At 43.6% G+C, this 21,668-nt stretch overlaps 1 protein-coding gene across 3 annotated transcripts in view; it reads right to left on the bottom strand.

Annotated features, from left to right (window-relative positions):
• Nucleotides 1–21,668, bottom strand: part of LOC101174819 (glutamate receptor ionotropic, delta-1) — a 492,295-nt gene that overhangs the window by 226,482 nt on the left and 244,145 nt on the right. For all 3 annotated transcript variants that reach the window (XM_023949511.1, XM_023949512.1, XM_023949513.1), the window contains exon 3: nt 19,721–20,005. In XM_023949511.1, coding sequence (XP_023805279.1) covers nt 19,721–20,005 — 285 coding nt within the window. The remainder of the gene's footprint in view (nt 1–19,720; nt 20,006–21,668) is intronic.

Here is a 21,668-nt window from a genome sequence, read left to right as displayed (position 1 = left end):
CTGAACGCCTGCATCAGTGACATCACGACCTGGATGACAATTAATGACCTCCTCTTGAACCCAGAAAAAACTGAGGTCATAATACTTGGTCCTAAAAACCTCAGAGATGCTCTGTCTGCTCAGATAGTCTCCCTGGATGGCATAAGTATAGCCCCCAATTCCACAGTTAGAAACCTTGGGGTTTTACTTGACCAGGATTTATCATTTAAGGCTCACATATCTCAGGCGTGTAGAACTGCCTTTTTTCACCTGCGGAATATTGCTAAGATCAGAAATATACTTTCTAAGAGTGATGCTGAAAAACTCATCCATGCATTTGTTACGTCTAGACTGGATTACTGTAACTCCTTGTTAGCAGCGTGTCCTAAGCGTTCCTTAATAAGTCTCCAGCTTGTTCAGAACGCAGCAGCTAGATTGTTAGCTGGAACCAGCAGAAGAGATCACATCACTCCTGTGTTAGTTTCACTTCACTGGATCCCAGTTGATTCTAGAATCAAGTTCTAGATCCTCCTGTTAACCTATAAGGCCTTACATGGAATGGCCCCGTCCTATATTAAGGACCTCATACCTTACCATCCAATCAGAACACTTCACTCACTAAATGCAGGACTGCTTGTGGTTCCTAGAATTAGTCAAAGTACGGTTGGAGGTAGAGCGTTTAGCCACCAAGCCCCTGTCTTATGGAATAAACTCCCAGCTCATGTAAGAGAGGCCGACTCAGTTTCTACATTCAAAGTTAGACTGAAAACATTCCTCTGTGGACAGGATTATTGTCAGACTATTTATTATTCAGAGATTATTTAACTTTATGTTAATTTGTTTAAATTAAACTTAATAACTATTTCCTTTAAAAGGCTGCTAGAAGTTGAAGCTGGGGTAACTATGGTGCTCTGGGGTTCTGTCCTCTTTTCTCATCTACTTCTACCCTTCCTCTCCTCTATTCTTGATCATAATTCATCATTTAGTTCTCCATGCCTCTGTTTGGTGCAGTGATTCATGTATTGTCCCTCCTTTCCTCTCCCCTCCTGGGGAGTGGGAGTGCTTCCAGACTCCAGTTGGTTCATCCGTGCTCCAGTTCCTGACCGTTTACCTCGCCTTTGCTCCTGCTCCTACACCTGGCTGTGGATCCTGCCTCTGGCTCATCTCTGGCTCGTCTCTGCTCTGTACCTGACCGAGTACCTCGTCTCTGCTCCTGCTCCTACACCTGGCTGTGGTTCCTGTCTCCGGCTCGACTCGCGCCTTTGACTGTCCCCACAACCACGGCTGGATGAAGCTCGTCTGCTGGACTTTTATATATGTAGTTGTAGATTTAGATAAGTTAATTCTTCTCTAAGAGTTCTGGTAAATCGCCTGTCCGTCCTGGGGGAGGATCCCTCCTTCATGTGGACACCCCTGAGGTTTCTTCGTTTTTTCCGGAATCCGGTTTTTTTGGGAGTTTTTCCTTACCGTGAAGGGGGGTCTAAGGGCAGGGATGCCAGTATAGCTTAGTCAGTTTGTTAGTTCATTTTAGTATTTTTCTATTGAACTCTTTGTATTCGTGATCCTTTTAAGTTCATGTTTTACTTCGAAGCCCATCGAGACGACTGTTGTTGTGATTTTGGGCTATACAAATAAAATTGTATTGAATTGAATTGAATTCTAGAATCAAGTTCTAGATCCTCCTGTTAACCTATAAGGCCTTACATGGAATGGCCCCGTCCTATATTAAGGACCTCATAGTCCCTTACCATCCAATCAGAACACTTCACTCACTAAATGCAGGACTGCTTGTGGTTCCTAGAATTAATAAAAGTACGGTTGGAGGTAGAGCGTTTAGCCACCAAGCCCCTGTTTTATGGAATAAACTCCCAGCTCATGTAAGAGAGGCCGACTCAGTTTCTACATTCAAAGTTAGACTGAAAACATTCCTCTTTGGACAGGATTATTGTCAGACTAGTTAGTATTCAGAGATTATTTAACTTAATGTTAATTTGTTTAAATTAAACTTAATAACAATTTGTTAATAATAATTAATAAAAATAATGAATTTTATTTGTTAGGCGCCTTTCAAAGAACCCAAGGTCGCCATAAATAAAAGTGAAAATAAAATAAAAGCAATAGAATGCACAATAAAATATACATATAGATAGGCCAGAAATAGGAAGTTATGGGAAATAGGCAAGTTGGTAAAGATGAGTTTTCATTTTTTTGGCGAATTGTGACAGAGAGCCAATGTTTCTGAGGTCCGAAGGTAGAGAGTTCCAGAGCCGGGGGGCAGAGCAGCTGAAAGCTCTGCCCCCCATAGTGATAAGGCGAGCAGTGGGGACATCCAGATGAAGGGAGGAGGAGGATCTGAGGGTACGGGTGGGTGTGGCAACATAAACAAGATCTGAAAGATATGATGGAGCAAGGTTGTGGATGGATTTAAAGGTCAGGAGAAGTATTTTGTATGTAATCCAGTGTGTGATCGGTAGCCAATGGAAGGAGTTTGAGAGATAATTCTGGCAGCTGAGTTCTGAACATCCTGTAGTTTTCGTAGAGTTTTCTGTGGTCGACCAAAAAGAAGGGAGTTGCAATAATCCAGGCGGGATTCTGTTGTTAACAGGCTGCTAGAAGTTGAAGCTGGGGTAACTATGGTGCTCTGGGGTTCTGTCCTCTTTTCTCATCTACTTCTACCCTTCCTCTCTCCTCTATTCTTGATCATTATTCATCATTTAGTTCTCCATGCCTCTGTTTGGTGCAGTGATTCATGTATTGTCCCTCTTTCCCTCCTGGGGAGTGGGAGTGCTTCCAGACTCCAGTTGGTTCATCCGTGCTCCAGTTCCTGACCGAGTACCTCGCCTTTGCTCCTGCTCCTACACCTGGCTGTGGATCCTGTCTCAGGCTCGACTCGCCCCCCTGACTGTCCCCCCAACCACGGCTGGATGAAGATCATCTGCTGGACTTTTATATATGTAGTTGTAGATTTAGATAAGTTAATTCTTTTCTAAAAGTTCTGGTAAATCGCCTGTCCGTCCTGGGGGAGGATCCCTCCTTCATGTGGGCACCCCTGAGGTTTCCTAGTTTTTTTCCAGATCCCGTTTTTTTTAGGAGTTTTTCTTACAGAAAAGGGGGTTCTAAGGGCAGGGATGTCCAGTTTAGTTTAGTCTGTTTAGGTAAAGTTTAGTAATATCCTATTGAATTCTTGCCTTTTATGATCCTTTTTGATTGTATGTTTACCTTACAAGACTTACGAAGCCCACTGAAACGACTGTTGTTGTGAATTTAGGCTGTATAAATAAAATTGAATTGAAATGAATTGGTTCTCTCTGATATTCCTGAGTCTGAATACACTCCGTCCTCGGAGTGGAACAACTGAACCAAAATGGCCACCGTAGCCGGTCGTCATGTGATGGTAACAAAATAGGAATGAAGGAACTGGTGAGTGGCAGACAAATATAAAGCAATAATTATCTTGTTATCAAGCAGAAAAAGGATCCAACTCCTTACTTGTTGGAAGGTTTATTTTAACACAGCTGAGGATGCTTCTTACAGGCTTTTCTGGGTCACTGCTGTGACGTCATCCTAAAAGCAACCTTGTAGTTCCTTAACTGAATTATTTTGAAAACAATGCCATTACAGCAACTCACTGAAATGTGGTCGGATGAACTCAGGCTCATCCGAACAACTTTTAACGTGATCCTTAATGATTTGAATGCTTACAAAATGCAATTTTATTAATAATTTTCTTTATCAAAATCAACCATAATGAAAAAACAAGAACACCCAAATTTTCATTGTTGCAGGTCTTTAAGATTTGATGTATGGGCAAAAATAAAAGAAGATTTTCATTCCTCTCTTTTATCCTTTCCTGTCATAAAGATATATGGACTTTCTTCATGTTCCTCTTCATGAAAGGAACAAATAAACACAGTACAGAACAGTCGGAGCTGCGTGTCGGCTTCATCAAGGTTTAGGACCTAGGACAGCTAACTGGAGGCAGCTGCAGTTCAACAGTTATCCACACACAACAGGTCTGATCGAAAAACAACTCAGTCCTGGAAGAGTATATCTATGGAAACAAATAATGACGGTTGGTTGCTGATATATCCATCAGACTCTGCAGTTCTTTTGTGTTAGGAGGCTGTGATGAGTGGCGCTCCTGCTAACTGAATTAGTCCTTTAATGGATCAGAACTGAAACACAGCTGTGTTTGATTATGACCATGAAAGAACAGAACGCTTGTGACAAAAACCCACCGAAGGAGTGGGAACATGCTCTGAATTAAGAGGAAGGATGCTCCAACAGCAACACCCTTATTTTCCAGCTGCTAACTACATGCTGGTTGTTGATTTCTATGTGTTCTGTATTAATCAGATTTTTTGTGACAATCGTGGCAACAAAAGATCTTTTAATGTGGGGATCTGAGGTTTGTCTAATCTCCTGTGACAGCTGGTCAAAGACGGCCTACAGTGTGTCAGCCACTCGGAGCCACAGCCGTGTGACTGAAATCGATGAAATGAATGCAGTTTTTCTCCTCTGCAGGATGATGGGCTCCAGATGGTTTGAAAACGCTGTCTGACAGCAGACTGACCAAACCTCCGCTCTCAGCGTTCAGCAGCAGCTGCACCAGCACTTTCCCTTCTTATCATGTGGAAGCAGAAATTAGGTTTTCATATTGACAGTCTGTGTGATATAATGAAGATATGCGGCTGCCTGAAGGGTCAAACTGCTCCAAAACAGTTCTTCATCTCTGCAGTACATGTTACAGGCCAGTGAATTTGTGAGTGAGCTGAATACGGAGGCTCGATGGGTGTTCACGTTCATCCAGGTGATTCAGGTTGAGTCATGGCCTCTGAAATTCAAATCTTCTTTCTCGAAATGATTCATCATTCATGAAGCAGACTGGACAAGCGGTGAAACGTATAAAAAAAATGTATGCTGCACTCATACTGAACGCAATCCATGCATCAAATTTGCATCTCCCACCTCTCTTACGAGGCATGTCGAATTCGCTGCTTTTCCAAAAATGTTTTCATAAACGTGATGCTCCAGACACAAGTGGGAGGGGCTACCGTCAAACTTTTTTAGCCTTTGTCGGCCCTGTCCTGTGTTGTCGGCCCTGTCCTGTGTGGGGGCGTTCTGGGGGGGAGTTCTGGGGGCCCATTATTGGTACGGGGCGGGGGGGCTGACGGGTCGGGGTCTCCGCTGAGGCAATCGGTGGTTGCCTCGGCCGGTTGGCTGCCTCGGTGCCGTCAAGGCCTGACCAGAGCTCCTCTAGGGCCGGCGTCTGGGGGTGGGGGCCTGGGCTTGCTCCGGGGGGGCGACGCTCTCTGGCTCCTCTCTCTCTGTGTGGGGTGGGTGGTGCCGGGCCTGGGGTGTCGGCGCCTCCGGGGGTGGGGCCCCTGGGCTGGGTGGCCCTGGCCCCTTTGCTGGGGGGGGGGGCTGGGGGACAGCTGTTTGACCACCGGGGGACAGTCTACCAGCTGTCCCCAACTTACCCCCTTCCTTATATTAGGGTGAGGGGGTGGGGGGTCTAGCCTGCGATGCACCTTGGGGGGGAGCTACTTGGCAGTGGCCCCCCTCCTATGGTTGCCGTATGGAGTGGGCCCCCCCTCTTTCGGTTTTATTTGCACCTTAGACATGTAGGGTCCTTGGTAGGGGGGGTGCTTAGACATCACTGCAAGCAAGCAGCAGATGTCCTCCTGGCACCCTACCCGCCAATTTTAACCGCACCTTAGACATTTAGGGCCCCTTGGTGGGGAGGGTGAGGGGACGTCACTGTGATTAATCAGGAGATGTCCCCTTAGTGCCCTACTCGCCAATTTTAACTGCACCCCCCTTAGTACACACACCCCTCCCCCTTCAATATATACATTCCAACATAAACACACACACATGCACACACACACCCTCTCAAACACACATACACGCACACACATTTTGCAAGGAAGGTGGGACCTGGGTCCATATGTCCCCTCTTCCGGCGCGGCGGGGGGGCTGCTTTCCTGGTTGGGCTGGGGCGGCGCTCTCTTTCCCTCCGCGCCTCCCTGCTCTCTGGCTCTGGGGGCCTCGCGGCGGTCCTGCTGGCCCTGGCCTGGGTGGCGGTCTTGGTCGCCCGGGGGGCGGTTGTTCCCTGCCTGTTCCCGTGTGGCGTTGGGGGGATTCCGGCTGCCGCTGCTGCTGCGGCGGGGGTCTGGGTGTGGGGGTGGCTGGGCACTCCTCCTCCTTCTTTTCACGTTCCACCATCCATTTTAGAAGAACATAAACGCTCACCTGAGCACAGGTGTTAGCTAACCTTTGCACTAATAGTTTGCATGATTGAATGACATAAATATTTCACACTAGTTGGTTTAAAGGCATAGGTGTGCGTTTGTGAACACTATCTGTTTTGTGTACATGTTGACAGGTGGACATTTTTTGCAGCTAGCAGGTGTGTTGATAACATTTGAGTGTGTGTGGACAGGCCCCGCCCTTTTTGTACTACATTTGAACCGTACCGTAATGATAAACAACCAGTAAACCTGTCTGCTCTATGCTGCTTCATGGTCTTACCCCCCCTCTCACTATCACCCCCCCCTCTCTAACATCCCTCTCTCTTCTTCCCTTCTTTCCTTTTCCGTCCGGTCCAACACCAAAGGTTTTCAAACATGGTTGAAATTAATAAAGTTTGGCCTCAATTACAAAAGGGGTTTATTCAGACATACCTCTGGTCTGTCTGAAGATTAATAACCCCTCTTGTTAAAGTAAAATATGTCCAACACAAGAGGCCCTCAGCTCTCATCTGCCTGCCTAGCTGTTGGACAGGACAAGTTAAAAAAAAAAAAATTTTTAGCCTGATCGCAGCAAGGAATTATTGATGGTAGATATCATTTACATCGAATGGAAGACACTGAGGATGTGATCAGGTTTATTTATTTCTAAGAGCTCTACAAAAGCATTAGTAATCACGTCTCCTGAGATCATTCTGAGAGTTTCCCAGGATGGTGAGCTTCACCATCTACAGCAGAAGCTGTGTCTTGCTGTCCAACATTAGTCCAAGGAGGGAAAAAAAGGAATAATATTAGAGGAAATTTTATTATGTCTTGATCAAAAAATGTATAGCATTGCTTCTCCTCCATGTTGGTATTGTACTCCACCCTCTGATCACGTCATCAGCGAGTTACGGGAGAAAGCATATTCCTAGATTGGCTGATGCAGCGCGTCTTTGCCAAAAATCAGATACTTGAAATCTTGACAAGACGTGACGTCCAAATCACACTGCTGCCAGATAAGTGCGCTGTGCCTGATGCTCAAATCACACCACAGGACATCTAATCGCGTCTGTACATTAACTAACATTAAAAACTGGATGCCCTGGCGAGCAAATCGCATTCGGTGTGAACACTGTCCAGATGCCTAGACTCTACCTCATGATAAACACCCAGGCCAAGTTTTCCAAGCAGTTGGGCATTTCCCTAATTTAAAAAAAGAAATCAATACAAACACAAATACTTTTTTCTTCGCCCCTCTCACCCTCCGCGGGTGGTTTCTCCTCCAAGCTCGGGTCCTCTACCAGAGGCCTAGGAGCTTAAGGGTCCTGCAGTATCTTAGCTGTTCCTGTTCTTTTCTGGACTGAGAGGTCTGAGGTCTTTCCAGGTATCTGTTGTAGCCACTCCTCCAGCTTGGGAGTTACTGCCCCGCGTGCTCCAATTACCACAGGCACCACTGTCACTTTCACTTTCCAGGCTTTTCTCCAGTTCTTCTCTGAGTCCCTGGTATTTCTCCAGTTTCTCATGTTCCTTCTTCCTGATGTTCCTATCGCTTGGCACTGCCACATCCACCACAACGGCTTTCCTCTGTTCTTTATCCACCACTACAATGTCTGGTTGGTTCTCCATTACCATCCTATCAGTCTGGATCTGGAAGTCCCGCAGGATCTTTGCCCTCTCATTCTCTACCACCTTCAGGGGTGTTTCCCATTTTGACCTTGGGGTTTCCAGTTCATATTCTGCACACATGTTCCTGTATATTATTACGGCCACTTGATTGTGGCGCTCCATGTATGCTTTACCTGCCAGCATCTTACACCCTGCAGTTATGTGCTGGATTGTTTCAGGCGCCTCTTTGCACAGCCTACACCTTGGGACTAGTCTGGTGTGTTAGTTCTACACCTTGGGTCTTGTCTGGTGTGGTAGATGTACACCTTGGGTCTTGTCTGGTGTGGTAGATGTACACCTTGGGTCTTGTCTGGTGTGGTAGATCTACACCTGGGGTCTTGTCTGGTGTGGTAGATCTACACCTTGGGTCTTGTCTGGTGTGGTAGATGTACACCTTGGGTCTTGTCTGGTGTGGTAGATGTACACCTTGGGTCTTGTCTGGTGTGGTAGATCTACACCTTGGGTCTTGTCTGGTGTGGTAGATGTACACCTTGGGTCTTGTCTGGTGTGGTAGATCTACACCTTGGGTCTTGTCTGGTGTGGTAGATGTACACCTTGGGTCTTGTCTGGTGTGGTAGATGTACACCTTGGGTCTTGTCTGGTGTGGTAGATGTACACCTTGGGTCTTGTCTGGTGTGGTAGATCTACACCTTGGGTCTTGTCTGGTGTGGTAGATCTACACCTTGGGTCTTGTCTGGTGTGGTAGATCTACACCTTGGGTCTTGTCTGGTGTGGTAGATCTACACCTTGGGTCTTGTCTGGTGTGGTAGATGTACACCTTGGGTCTTGTCTGGTGTGGTAGATCTACACCTTGGGTCTTGTCTGGTGTGGTAGATGTACACCTTGGGTCTTGTCTGGTGTGGTAGATCTACACCTTGGGTCTTGTCTGGTGTGGTAGATGTACACCTTGGGTCTTGTCTGGTGTGGTAGATGTACACCTTGGGTCTTGTCTGGTGTGGTAGATCTACACCTTGGGTCTTGTCTGGTGTGGTAGATCTACACCTTTGGTCTTGTCTGGTGTGGTAGATCTACACCTTGGGTCTTGTCTGGTGTGGTAGATCTACACCTTGGGTCTTGTCTGGTGTGGTAGATCTACACCTTTGGTCTTGTCTGGTGTGGTAGATCTGAGCCTCTATGGCTCTGGTGCTCAGGGCTTGTTCCTGAGCTGCCAGGATGAGCGCTTCAGTACTGTCCTGTAGGCCAGCCACTTCTAGCCATTGGTAGGACTTCTTGATATCAGCCACTTCAGTTATGGTCCGGTGGTACATCCCATGCAGGGGTTTGTCCTCCCATGAGGATCTGTCCTCCAGCACTGTATCCTCTGCTCTCCATTGCCTGAGACATTCACTGAGCACACTGTCATTTGGGGCCTTGAGCTTGATGTACTCATGCATCTTGGATGGTTCATCCTGGATAGTGGCTTCTACACTCACTAGTATATATATATATATATATATATATATATATATATATATATATATATATATATATATATATATATATATACAGGATGGTAATGGCGAACCAACCAGACATTGTAGTGGTGGATAAAGAACAGAGGAAAGCCGTTGTGGTGGATGTGGCAGTGCCAAGCGATGGGAACATCAGGAAGAAGGAACATGAGAAACTGGAGAAATACCAGGGACTCAGAGAAGAACTGGAGAAAGCCTGGAAAGTGAAGGTGACAGTGGTGGCTGTGGTAATTGGAGCACTGGGGGCAGTAACCCCCAAGCTGGAGGAGTGGCTACAACAGATACCTGGAAAGACCTCAGACCTCTCAGTCCAGAAAAGCGCAGTGCTAGGAACAGCTAAGATACTGCGCAGGACCCTCAAGCTCCCAGGCCTCTGGTAGAGGACCCGAGCTTGGAGGAGAAACCACCAGTGGAGGGTGAGAGGGGCATTTTTTTTTTTTTATATATATATATATATATATATATATATATATATATATATACATATATATATATATATATAAAGTCCATGTGCGTTTCTGTCCCAACAACAGCTGGTGGAGCCAAACCCACAAAACTTCACATCATCCTGACGGGGCAGGACGTTAGGGACTCCACCACCACGGCTTTCAGGCTTAGAACACACCTCAGCCTTCTTTATTTAATTACCAAACACCTGTTTAAGCAAGTACAGATTAAAATATGGTGACATAACATTGAAATATATTATGACTTCTGTTTAAATATCATAAATTCTTTGCCCACCATTAGGAAACCTCCCCATTATGTTGACATGCTCAACACACACAGTAAGCAGACACAACCACAATTTCAGAGAGAATAAAACACTCATGACTGTGATGCAGCTAAACGATTTCACTGGAAACCAGAGGAATATGAAAGTCCCACTTCTGTGGACACTTCCCTGAAACACTTACTTTTATTGCTATTATTGAACAAATTCCAGCTGGAAGCAACTAAAACTGGCTTTGGATGTTTCTGCACATGTACAGCTGGTCCTTAGGTGGACATGAAGAAACATTGGTTTAATTTCACTGTGGGCTCCAGGCTGAGTTGCTGTGTGTAAAACGCTATAAGGACTTTCAATGCACCAGTTTGTAGTTTAGTTTAATGAGATTCTGTGCCCCTCAGCCATTCCATTATCAAACTCAACAAGCTCAGAACAATTTCAATGTGAACAACAAGTGTGGCGTGGCGGAAAGCGGGTAAGATAGATTCAATAAGCTGAAGGGGAGAAAGGAAAGAAAGCAGAAATGGGTGGGTGTGGGGGACACAGCAGGAGGGTCAGAAGAGAAGCTTTCGGAGCACGGCAAGTTTATTGAGAGAGGAAACATGAAGGGGAGCACCCCTGGTAAACCCTCCCCAAGGACAGGAAACATGAAGGGGAGTACCTCTGGTAAACCCTCCCCTGGGACGGGAAACAGGAAGGGGAGCAGCGATGGCGACCCTTCCCAGGGACGGGAAACATGAAAGGGGAGTACCCCTGGTAAACCCTCCCCTGGGATGGGGAAACATGAAGGGGAGAAGCCATGGCGACCCTTTTCCAGGGCCGCGTTTCCATGGTGACTCCGTAAATTTGCGATCCATTGAGAATGTCTTTATGTACCTGCTGTGCACGTGCATTAACTCAGGGTTACCAGGTCGAGCGTAATTACGTTAACTCATATCCGGTCTTTTGGAACCGACATACCCAGAGTAAGCAAGTTCAGGCGGATTTCAGCCAGAGTTCAGGCTTAAAGTCAGGCTAGTTTAAACATGCTTCCTGGAAAACCCCCCTGGTGTGACTCAAAACATGATCAAAATCAACACCCATAACCAAACTAAACAGAACAATTCTAACAGAAACACCTTGAAGTTCAACACCGTTTGACCAAAGAGACGTTAATATCTTTTTGAACTTGTCAAAAATGTTTTACATGCAACAAGGAAGTGAACAACCTAATAATTACACCCAAAAACTGAGCTTAAAGGGTTACTGAGCAATGGAAGGATGAAGAGGAGGAGCTGAAGAGCTTCTTTAATCATCATTAGTGACAGTTCGGATAGTCTAAACAGCCAGACAGCCAAACGCAGGAGCCCATCTGCTCTTGGTGCACCTCCACAGTTCGCCTCTAATCTGAAAAAATGGGCCTTTCACTCGGCCCACAGTTATAATGGCCCTGCTCATCACGCGAGGTGAGGAAGATTGGAAGGAGATAAAGGGGGAAAAGATGGGAATGACTGTAGTGAATCTGCATTCAGAACCGCTTTAATATCTGCAACATTTGTTGCACATTTCAGAACATTTTCATGTATTTAGATGGATAAAAATGTATTTATGTTTTAAAATATATTTATTCTATTTGTCCATATATCAACAAAAGTGTTGTATGCAAAATGGGCCAAAGAGAAACATACTTTGATTTCACTTTTATTTCTACTCTACTTAATAAGGACACAACGGTTGTCTTTATTTTAAATTATAAAAAAATTGTAACTCAATAAAACCAAAAGCTGTTTTTTTTCTCATACTTTCTTTCAGTTCTGGCTCAGGAGTCAATGTGAGGCTGGTTTTCCAAATAATACATTCAGTTTATATGTAAAATAATACAATTTACCAATAAACACTTAAAGCTTTGCAAGACTCTTTTTAACCCAACAATGAATTAAATGAATTATAGATTCCAGAACCATGAAAATCAGAGAAGTCAACAAGACAGATCCACGATCGATGAAGTTGTTTGATTAGGTCCAAAAAACAGGTCCAACCATTGAAATGCATGGCTAAACAAAAGGAATCTGCCCTCTGTGGAGAAAATTAAGTTTGAATGGAAAACCAATAAGAAGCGGAGAGTTGTTGGGACTCGTTAAAGTACTAAATACAGAGAAACTAAACTAAGAGGTGAGGAAAACTTCCGCTACTGACACACACTGTGCTCATCTGGACTGAACGCACCCCTGGATTCCCTGAAATTAGTCTGTGGAACTTTCTACCAAGATGCAAGATAACACACAAAATAGTCTAAAGAAGTTTGTGTGTATTTGTGTTCCAAATGTAATAAATGTAATTAAGTTGTTTGATTTCAGTAAGGACGATCTTCCAGGTACGCGTGGTTGTCACTTGACTCTACATGCCTCTCATCAATTAGGTCTTCACTTTGAACCAATAACTAAACAGCCCGTCTTTTTCTCAGCCAGTCATGATCACATTTCATGAATGATCATGAATGATTGTTTCTCTGTATTCTAGATGACTTACCGACAGCCCCACATCCCATCGTTGTCTTTTTACAACAGCACTCTTCCACTTACTCTTATTTATACTCTAATGGAATTTTAGTTTTTTGTTTCATGGATTTGTTTGAGACCATTGGTTCTGAGGATCAATATTCAATACCTGTTGTTCACTATTTTGAAGTTATCTCTATAAATGCCACAATTTCACTGTGTTACGTACAGACATGCAGTTTATTTACCAATCAGAGATTTAAGCATTACATGTGTGTGAAGGCTCTTCCGGTCAATGTGCAGTGGTTTTTCCACGCGTGTTTCTCATTCTACGCTGCTGTTTAGATGGTGGAATGAGAAAAGTGGTTGGTTGGCGATTCTTTTTCACTCACAGGTGGTGCATGGGATCTATCTGCAGGACCATGGTGCCTTGTTACAGCAAATCCAGGCTTTTTTTTAAATCGTTGCACCCTCATATTATAAGCCATGGACCATACAAGGTAGTCAAATGTTATCTATTGGTTATTCACGTGTCTGCATTTCTTTTAGCAGAGACGCTCCTCCAAACAAGGCTTCCGTTTATTTTTATTTTGTTTTATTTTATTTTTTTTTGGGGGGGGGGGGGGGGGGGCGTTATTCATGGAGTTTATCTCAAACATGCAGAATGTCATTATTCTGTTTTCTTTTAATGCAAAGCACTTTGTGTTATGTTTTTATAGTACAAGTGTTGTATAAATACTTTTGGATTTGATTTGATCATCAGTCCGGAGCATATCCACTTAATACTATTGATTCCGTTCGTGCACATCTTTCTGTTTAACGAATAAATGTATTGTCACATTCCTAATATCTTTCCTAATTGAAATCATTTGGTAAGTGGCGTATACTTGTATAGTGCTTTTCTACCTACAAGGACAAAGCGCTTTACAGTCACAGACCCATTCACCCAGTCACACACACATTCACACACTGATGGCGGCTCCGCTGCCAAACACAGGCGCCCGCCTACCACCAGAGGCAAGGTGGGGTTCAGTGTCTTGCCCAAGGACACTTCGACTCATGGGCGTGCAATCGAACCTGCAACCTAACGATCATGGGTCGACCGCTGGCGCTGCACCGCGGCTGCACCACGGCCGCCACTTGTGCGATACAATAGAATAAAATCTCTTCCATGTAATGTGCGATTCACTTGTGAATATATCAATAGGACAAACTATCCTCATTGAGATAATCTTGTGTGAACTGGATTATAACTACTTCAAAATCGTCGTCTAATTCATGTAAAAGAAAGGGTTATTGTCTAGAGGCACGGAGGTCTAACTGTGGGGCACTTTCATGAGTTTATTTTAGATTTTGGCCTGGGGCATTACTCATCACAAGTTTCTAATTAATTTGTGTTTTTTTTTCAGTTTTATTTGTGAAATGCGCGCACTAAAAGCCATTAACACCAATCAACCATGTTTAATAGGAAGACCTGTTATTTATGAGCCATGTTGTAAAAACTGTCTGAGAAAAGGGCTTTTAGCAAATTGATGTTTCTTTATTTTTTTTATACCGTTACAGGTAAGGGTGCTCTGAATATTCTAGGATAAAATTTCTTAAAACAACATAAAAAGAAAAGAAAAAAAACGTTTTTAATAAATTGTTTATATAAATATGATAAATAAAAAAATAAATGATATAATAATACATCAAAAAATATGTAATAAATAATCTTAAACCTCAATCTTGTGTAAGATTTTGTTGCTGTTTTGAATGTTTAGACAAAAAAGAGCCGGTCTGAAAACGCCAAAACTACGGAGAAGCTGAGCAGATATTCTGTCCCCTATAAGTTAAACTGTGTCTCTACAGGACATCTATAGCTTGATGAGTCTGAAGTGTGATGGATACCAACAACACCACAAAAATGACACCACTGTGCAGACATGGCACAGTCTAGGAAAGTTTTGACAAACAGCTGGAGGCGGAGATGACCTGTAGACACTTGAAAAGAATTTCAGGTTGTCAAACAGTGGGAGGGGGGCAAATCAACCAGTCCTTGTCTTCTAAAAAACCCTCTGTGTTGGAATGCTGCTGATTGACACAATGCTTAAGGGAGGGGTCGGGAACCTTTTTGGCTAAGAGAGCCATAAACGCCACATATTTTTAATTGTAATTTCCAAAGAGCCATACAATAATGTAGCGTCCCTTTCCCACACTGAGGCACGGAGACTTAACCTCTTTTAAGGTTCTTTATTCTGGTTACTGCAGACCGCAACAAACGCCGAACAATTAATTCAGCAACTCCTTAATCTCTCCCGCCGACACGAGAGCACTTCTCCCAACTTTATATTCACCTGCTCCCGCTCCAGCCCTCCCCTTTCCCTTATTCGGCCCATAGCTGAACCCCATTGGTCCAAACTACCTAACAACAGGCTGAGCGACAGAACTGAGAGCCAATCAGATCTCTGCTTGATGCGATGAATGAACTCCAGAACTTATAACGCGGCCCAACAGCCACCCAGTCCAACTCAGACCGCAACAATATGTTTAAAACTAAATATACAAGTGAATGTGTGCATTTGATTTAATTTCAACACTTTTAAAGTAAAATAAGTCTGTGGATTCTTTTTAATAACATCGCTATACCGTTGCTAATAAATGATGAGTATTTCTCGTGGTGGTTTTGCTGATTGTCTAGTCCGGTTGATCCGTGGAGTTTCAGCTTCATGCAGGCGTTGAGACTTTAAACGTCATCGTAGGTATGAATGTTCTTTAGATGTGAGAAAGACTGATCACATGCAGATGGGGAGTCAAACACACACTCACACGCTGCAGTGAGTGACGGGCAGCGGGTTTTACGTTTTTACAATCCCTGCACGATTCACCTTACTTGCCGTGCCCACACACACACCCCCACCCTCTGCTTTCTCCCTCACACATCCCGTCCCCGCATCTGCGCACTCTTCCTCAGAGACGGGAGCGCAGTTTTAGGCACGGCAATTCACAGGTTTCCAGCTGGTACAAACTCTGTGAAATAATAGATAATAGTAAAGTGATAGTGCTGGCGCAGAATTTTCTCTCTAAGCACCGCTACTACTGCGCGCCTCTGGCATCGCATCGCGCCAGACAAGGACTGGTCTAATGAAAAAAAAAAAAGTATAATTAAAAATTTGTCTGCAAGCCACATGTGACCATCAAAAGAGCCATATATGGCTCGCGAGCCATAGGTTCCCGACCCCTGGCTTAAGGTAACGGATGGAGGGACGGTCTCTTTGCTCTGGATCTCCAAATGTCGTGACCAAAACAATGGCCTGGCTCTCTCTGGAGGAGCCTGCAGAGGTCCAGACAACTTATTTAAACTCTGCTTTCAAAAGAACACAAAACTTTCATGGGGATGTGGAACAGCATGACTGCAAAATATCTACATTATGCAGATTTTCCAAGTGAAAGCTGAATGTTCAAATGTATTTCTGTAAAAAAAAAAAAAAAAGCATTTCTGTAAAAAATATCAGAAACATTTTTCTCTTGTTTAGGAAGATAAAAAAAAACATTCTAATGTCCGATTTAAGAGAAAATCCCTTTACTAAGATTTTCTTCAAGCATATAGATAAATTCTGTGAATTCAGGACTGTATTGAATTTACTTCATTTGGGATTCAACAGCCATTATATATGTTGGCTGTCCAATAAAACTTGTGAAACTGGTTCCTTCTCACTTTGTTGCAGCTACTTTCACAGTTTAGACTCATTAGGGAGCTCTGAAGTGGAGGATAATGCCGCTGTTCCGAGTCCAAGGTGACAGCTTTTCCAAATGATCAAAATGTTCATTACAGCTGTAGTATGAAAATAAAATATGTGCAAAAAATGTATCCAGTTCAGATAAGAGAGGTCAGTACTTTGAAGAAAGTTGGAAAATGCTAAAAGCAGAGTGGAGATTGTGTCTCATAAAGAAGACAAGCGGAAAGTCAGTTTAATGCCTCAAAGAAGTAAAATGATTACCTTAAATTTGACAAAAATTCAACCTAGGAGATGCATTACGCACAGAAAAAGAGACAAAGAGAAAAGTTTCAATGCCAGACTAGAAAAGTGTATGATCACCAATGAGCATCACAGCGGTGAAATAGTCCCATCATTATTCTAATTTTCCTGGTAACATGTTGATGTTGTAAAACAGAAGACTGTTAAAAAAGCTCTGAAAACTCAAATAATACAGTGTTGATGCTGCTAAACATGCTGAACATCTATTGCAATAAAGCATTCTGTCTGCAGCAGTAAAGCACAAATGTTCTCCCACTTTATAACACTCCTTAAAGAGGTGACAGCTCGGTGCTGCTGTTAGCCTTAAGTGGCTTCAATGCAGCTTCAGATCCCGTCTGTGTTCACACCATGGGCTGTAGATGACAACTGGACTTAGAGTGTGATGTCACTCATGAAAACGGTTTACTTCCAGCAACAACCAAATATCACTACAGTTGCCTTTTTTTCATGACATGCACGCCGCCGTGTTGGAGCCCTAATTGGTCCAAATTGGTCAGAGTCATTGTTTCTATGGCAACACTTCTCACCAATCAGGAGTGAGCTTGTTGGAAGTTCAGACCCCTACCACTTCTGTACGAAATCTGTCAAACATTTTGAATGTTCAATGTGAGACCAACGACTTTTACTGAGGCGTCACTTTATAACTTGAATAACTTGCACTACAGAAAAAAAAATCTTTCAAATGAGGATTAGCAAGAACATGTTTGAAAAAAGATGTCAGAGCAATAATGGTTTTCTGACCAATAGAATAACTGAGTAACAGCTGTTTATTTCTCTATAGAAGTCCATGAGGCTTTGGCTTCTTGGAACCAGCGGGTTTACTTCCTGTTTAGAACGCCAGGGGGGAGGGGTCTTTAAGTCCAGTTCTCATATAGGTACATCCAATGGTTTACAAGTATGCAGGATCAAGTCAGTTTTGTCCTCCAATATGCCATTATGTAACTGAATGTGCGGCGTGTCAAGTGATCAGAGAGAATCAACAAAAAAATCTCACCTGACTGTGTCCAGGTCTCAGTGGGAAATTAAATATGCAATTCTAAGACTGTCCAAAACACTGCAACGCTCTAAAGGCCAAAGACTGTGGGGATAATGACAACAGGAGGGAGGTTCCTCCTTACAGGGGATCAGCATTGATGTGGCCTTGCTAGCAGAGCTTTGCTCTGATGTGCAGGGCTATAAAAAAGCAATGGGTATAAACAGGCAGAAGCATCATTAATGGTTGTTTACTGCCTGCTCATTACAGTAAGGTGCAGGCCGCTGTGCGCTGCGCAGAAATCTAACTGCAAATGAACAATAACTACATTGCATTATGTGATCTGAGGTGGCAGCAGAATCAATAAGTGAGGAGACCTGAAGCAGACCTGCAGCAAACTGTTCCAGGTGAAGCCAACTGATGGCAGCTAAGCAGGAGTCCTGGTAATTGAGGCAGAGTAACAGCATCCATGTTGGAGAATAATTGCGCTTGTACAGCATCTCATGTTTTCATTTTTCATGCACCTGCACTGATTAGTTCTCCTTGAGGCAAGGATGAGGAAAAATACGTATATTGGGCCGGACGCAGTCGCTGAGTGATCAATTAACAATCTGTGCACTGCAGCAAAAAAAAACACACACTTCATCCAGGGACAGGAATCCACTGAGGCAGAAGCAAAGAAACCTGACATGACACGAACCCAACTGCTTTGACAAAAAGATTAGCTTTACAAATGCAGCAGCGCGCGGCCTTCGGAGCAGAAGATGACCATCATCAAGGATTCCACTGACTCTAAATCATCCTGGAAAACAGCATGTAAGAGCTGAGATGCCTGCCTCTGTATCCTTACATTGTAATTGCCACCATCCCATATTGATTACACTCAAAAATCCATAAAGTCTAATGTGATTTCATTAGGATGCAGTGCTAGTAAGCACTTCTGAAGAAATCCAACAGACTGAAGCTTCAAGGAAACATTGATACACAGAAAGCCTGCAAACTCGTTCTAAGCATTTGTCTTGATAGCTAATTATGTTACTTTTATGTTAAACTGAAAAGGTTTGACCTGTTGTACAGTTACAGTTCATGCATTTCTGACCCCCCTAACTCATTAGCATGATCCAAACTTTCCTTAAAAACACGTAGGATATAAAGTGGCCCATGTTTTCTGCCCTGTAGTTCATCATCATTCCACTGGGGGCGGTAGAATGGCTTTTCAATGAAATCTCAAAAACACTGGGTGGAAAAGTTTAGCTAATTTTCAAAACTTTTGGCTGAAAATGACTCATCTCTCGCTACTCTTGTTTTGAATGACTATTTGCTGTATTGAAAGAATGCTAAATGAGTTGATAATACAGTTCCACTAGGATAAAAATGTGTCGATCAAATTAGAGACAGAGGTTAAATAAAGACTTGTTTTTTTCCTGAACACTCGTGTCAATAGTTTTACATACATCTTAAACTAACATTGTTTTGAACAAAAACTAATAAATGAACCATCATATTATAATTGATACAATGTATATTCCATAAAAAATAACCCTGCAGGTCTTATTCATCATGGATTTTATCAGAGGGTTTACAAAACATTTTGATTAAAAAAAGGGGTTTCTGTCAAGTCTTTGCTGTAGCTTTCCAGTGTTAAATAAAGGTATAAACTTGAAAGTCTGATGGTGATGACAACCTTTGCTCTGTCGTTTAAAACAACGATGCAAAGATGTTTAGCACTAACTCAGCTCCCTGCAAAAGCTCAGCTGATGTCAGTCCACCAACAACGCAAGAACTGGTTCTGCTTTTCCCTGAAAACACAGGAATTTAGCTCCAGCGTCGTCATTCTTACGACCATTAACTCTTCAATCGTTTACACAATTAGCGTAATTCCAGAGGGTTCTGAAGCAGAGAAAAGCTGGTTTGTGCTGATTGTGATAGTTTTTCTCCACGTCAGAATCAACTAATTCACGTTGATCAACAGTCATAGAGATAGGGTATGTCAAACAGGATGTTATTTAGTTATCGCCAGGAACATCTCTGGTGTTAAAGGGTTGAATCGTCAATCTGAGCCACACTTGACCAGAAGCTAAACTGCAAACAACGATCTTCTGATGAAATCACCACAAGTTTTCTCTACTCTCACAGCGACAACAATGCTGTATAAATGAGGGGATCACTGACCGTACTCGATGTCATAAAACACAATGAACTTCTGCCAGCCCAGCTCCTCCACCAGCATCAGCATCACGTCGTTCAGGCGCACAGGAGGTCGGGCCGCCAGTGTGTAGCGCTGGCCTCCTGGGCTCGGGTTGAACTGGCAGGCCGTCCTGGGAGATCCCTCGCTGTTCCTCTGGATGAAAAGGTGTGGTATGTGCATAGCGTCCGTCAGAGACTGCAGGGCGCTGGCTGACGCACAGCCGGTCGAGGTAACCAACGCCAAGATGCCCTGGTTCATCAGCTCGCAGGCTGCAGGAAAGAAAAGGAGCAGGAGAGCTCAAGCTTCAACCACTGGAGACAATCAACAACTTGGCAGAATGTGACATAAACCAAACTCCAATCACCAGAGTGAGGGAGTTTGGTCTACAAAGTCTCTGGAATTTGTATTACAGTTTTTCCAGATTAAAACACTGAGTGCCATTCTCCAAGTTAATTTTGACTCTTTGGTCTTAGCCTAACACACAATTTGCAAAACTGTAATCTATTCTTTGCAGAAAAACATGACACATTCTTACTTTTAGCCCATAAAAACCCCAGTGGTGACATCAGTGTAACAGAGACATTTCAGAAATGGATTCTGTGGTCCACTTGGTTTGTGGTAAAATACACTTCATTTTATGGTTAAGAAATAATGCATCTGGGTTCTTATGGGTTAAAACTCAGTTGGCATTCAAAACACACAAAACTCAAACTCTGTTCCAACACAACAGTCAGCACCAACACACAACTGATCAAAACTGACACAGAAACCTGACACTGGTTGAACATTTACTGCAGTCCATATAATTACAGTTCTGAAACAACTTAGCAGCTTTTCAAAGATGGATCCCAGAGCAAGACCCACACTAAGACCCACACTGTGTAACCCGGAACCGGTTCCGGGTTACACGGCAGGACGTGTGGCGTGCCTCTCTGCGAATACAACTATCTTCAAATTACTTAAAAGGTTGATTTTCCCCAAAAAAGAGAGCTGACCATGCCCTCGAAGAAACCCCAGGAATACGAAGACCTCAAAAAGACTCTTGACATTATTCAAGAAACGCTGAAAAGTTTTATGGAACAAGTGTCGGCTAAGCTAACGCCACTTTGTGAAATGATGGAGGAGTTCCGAAGATTTCGGGCTCAAAACGAGCAGCGAGAAAACCGGGTCGAGATTCTGGAGCAAAGACTGGACGATGTGGAACAGCAAGTAAGGATGAATAATGTCATTCTCACTGGAGTACCAATCAAGTCTCGAGCGAAGCTGAATGCAGCAGGAGCCAGCACTGCTAATGCTAGCGCTAGCGTAGCTGGCAGTGCTAATACGGATATCGGTGCAGTGTCTTTGGAGCAGCAAATACATTCATTTCTCACATCTAAAGGGATTTCCCTGGATCTCAATACCATCGAGACCTGCCACCTGCTCCACAGGAGAAAGGAGACGGATAAACCAGCGATCCTCATCAGGTTTGTGAATCACAAACACAAGCTAGCTTTGATGACCCAAAGGAAACACCTGAAAGGTTCGGCTGCTTATCTGAACGACCATCTGACCAGAAGGAATGCTGAAATCTCAAAACATGCACGGCTTCTCAGGAAGCAGAAGCAGATTGAGAACACTTGGGTTAAAGGCTGCAGGATTTACGTCAAACCGCTCGGTCCAGAGGACCGGTCCAAGGTTCTGGTTGTGAGCACCATGAAGGACTTTGAGAAGTGTTTGATCACGGTCGTCTGAAACAACATGCAGTAATAAATCAAAGAGCCAAATAATTTCAAGAAATATGACACGTGGATTCATCACTTTAACGTAACCTGAATAACAGCAGAGTTCTGACCTGCAGACAACTTGACCTCAACTTTCACCGTCGCTGATATCAGCTGAAGAAGGATTTGGACCTGAATCTAATGTCTGCAGACATAACATCCAAGAGAA

The sequence above is a fragment of the Oryzias latipes genome, chromosome 19 (genome assembly GCF_002234675.1).
Source record: "Oryzias latipes chromosome 19, ASM223467v1".
NCBI classification, from domain to species: Eukaryota; Metazoa; Chordata; class Actinopteri; order Beloniformes; family Adrianichthyidae; genus Oryzias; species Oryzias latipes.
This window is presented reverse-complemented; position numbering and strand designations above follow the sequence as displayed.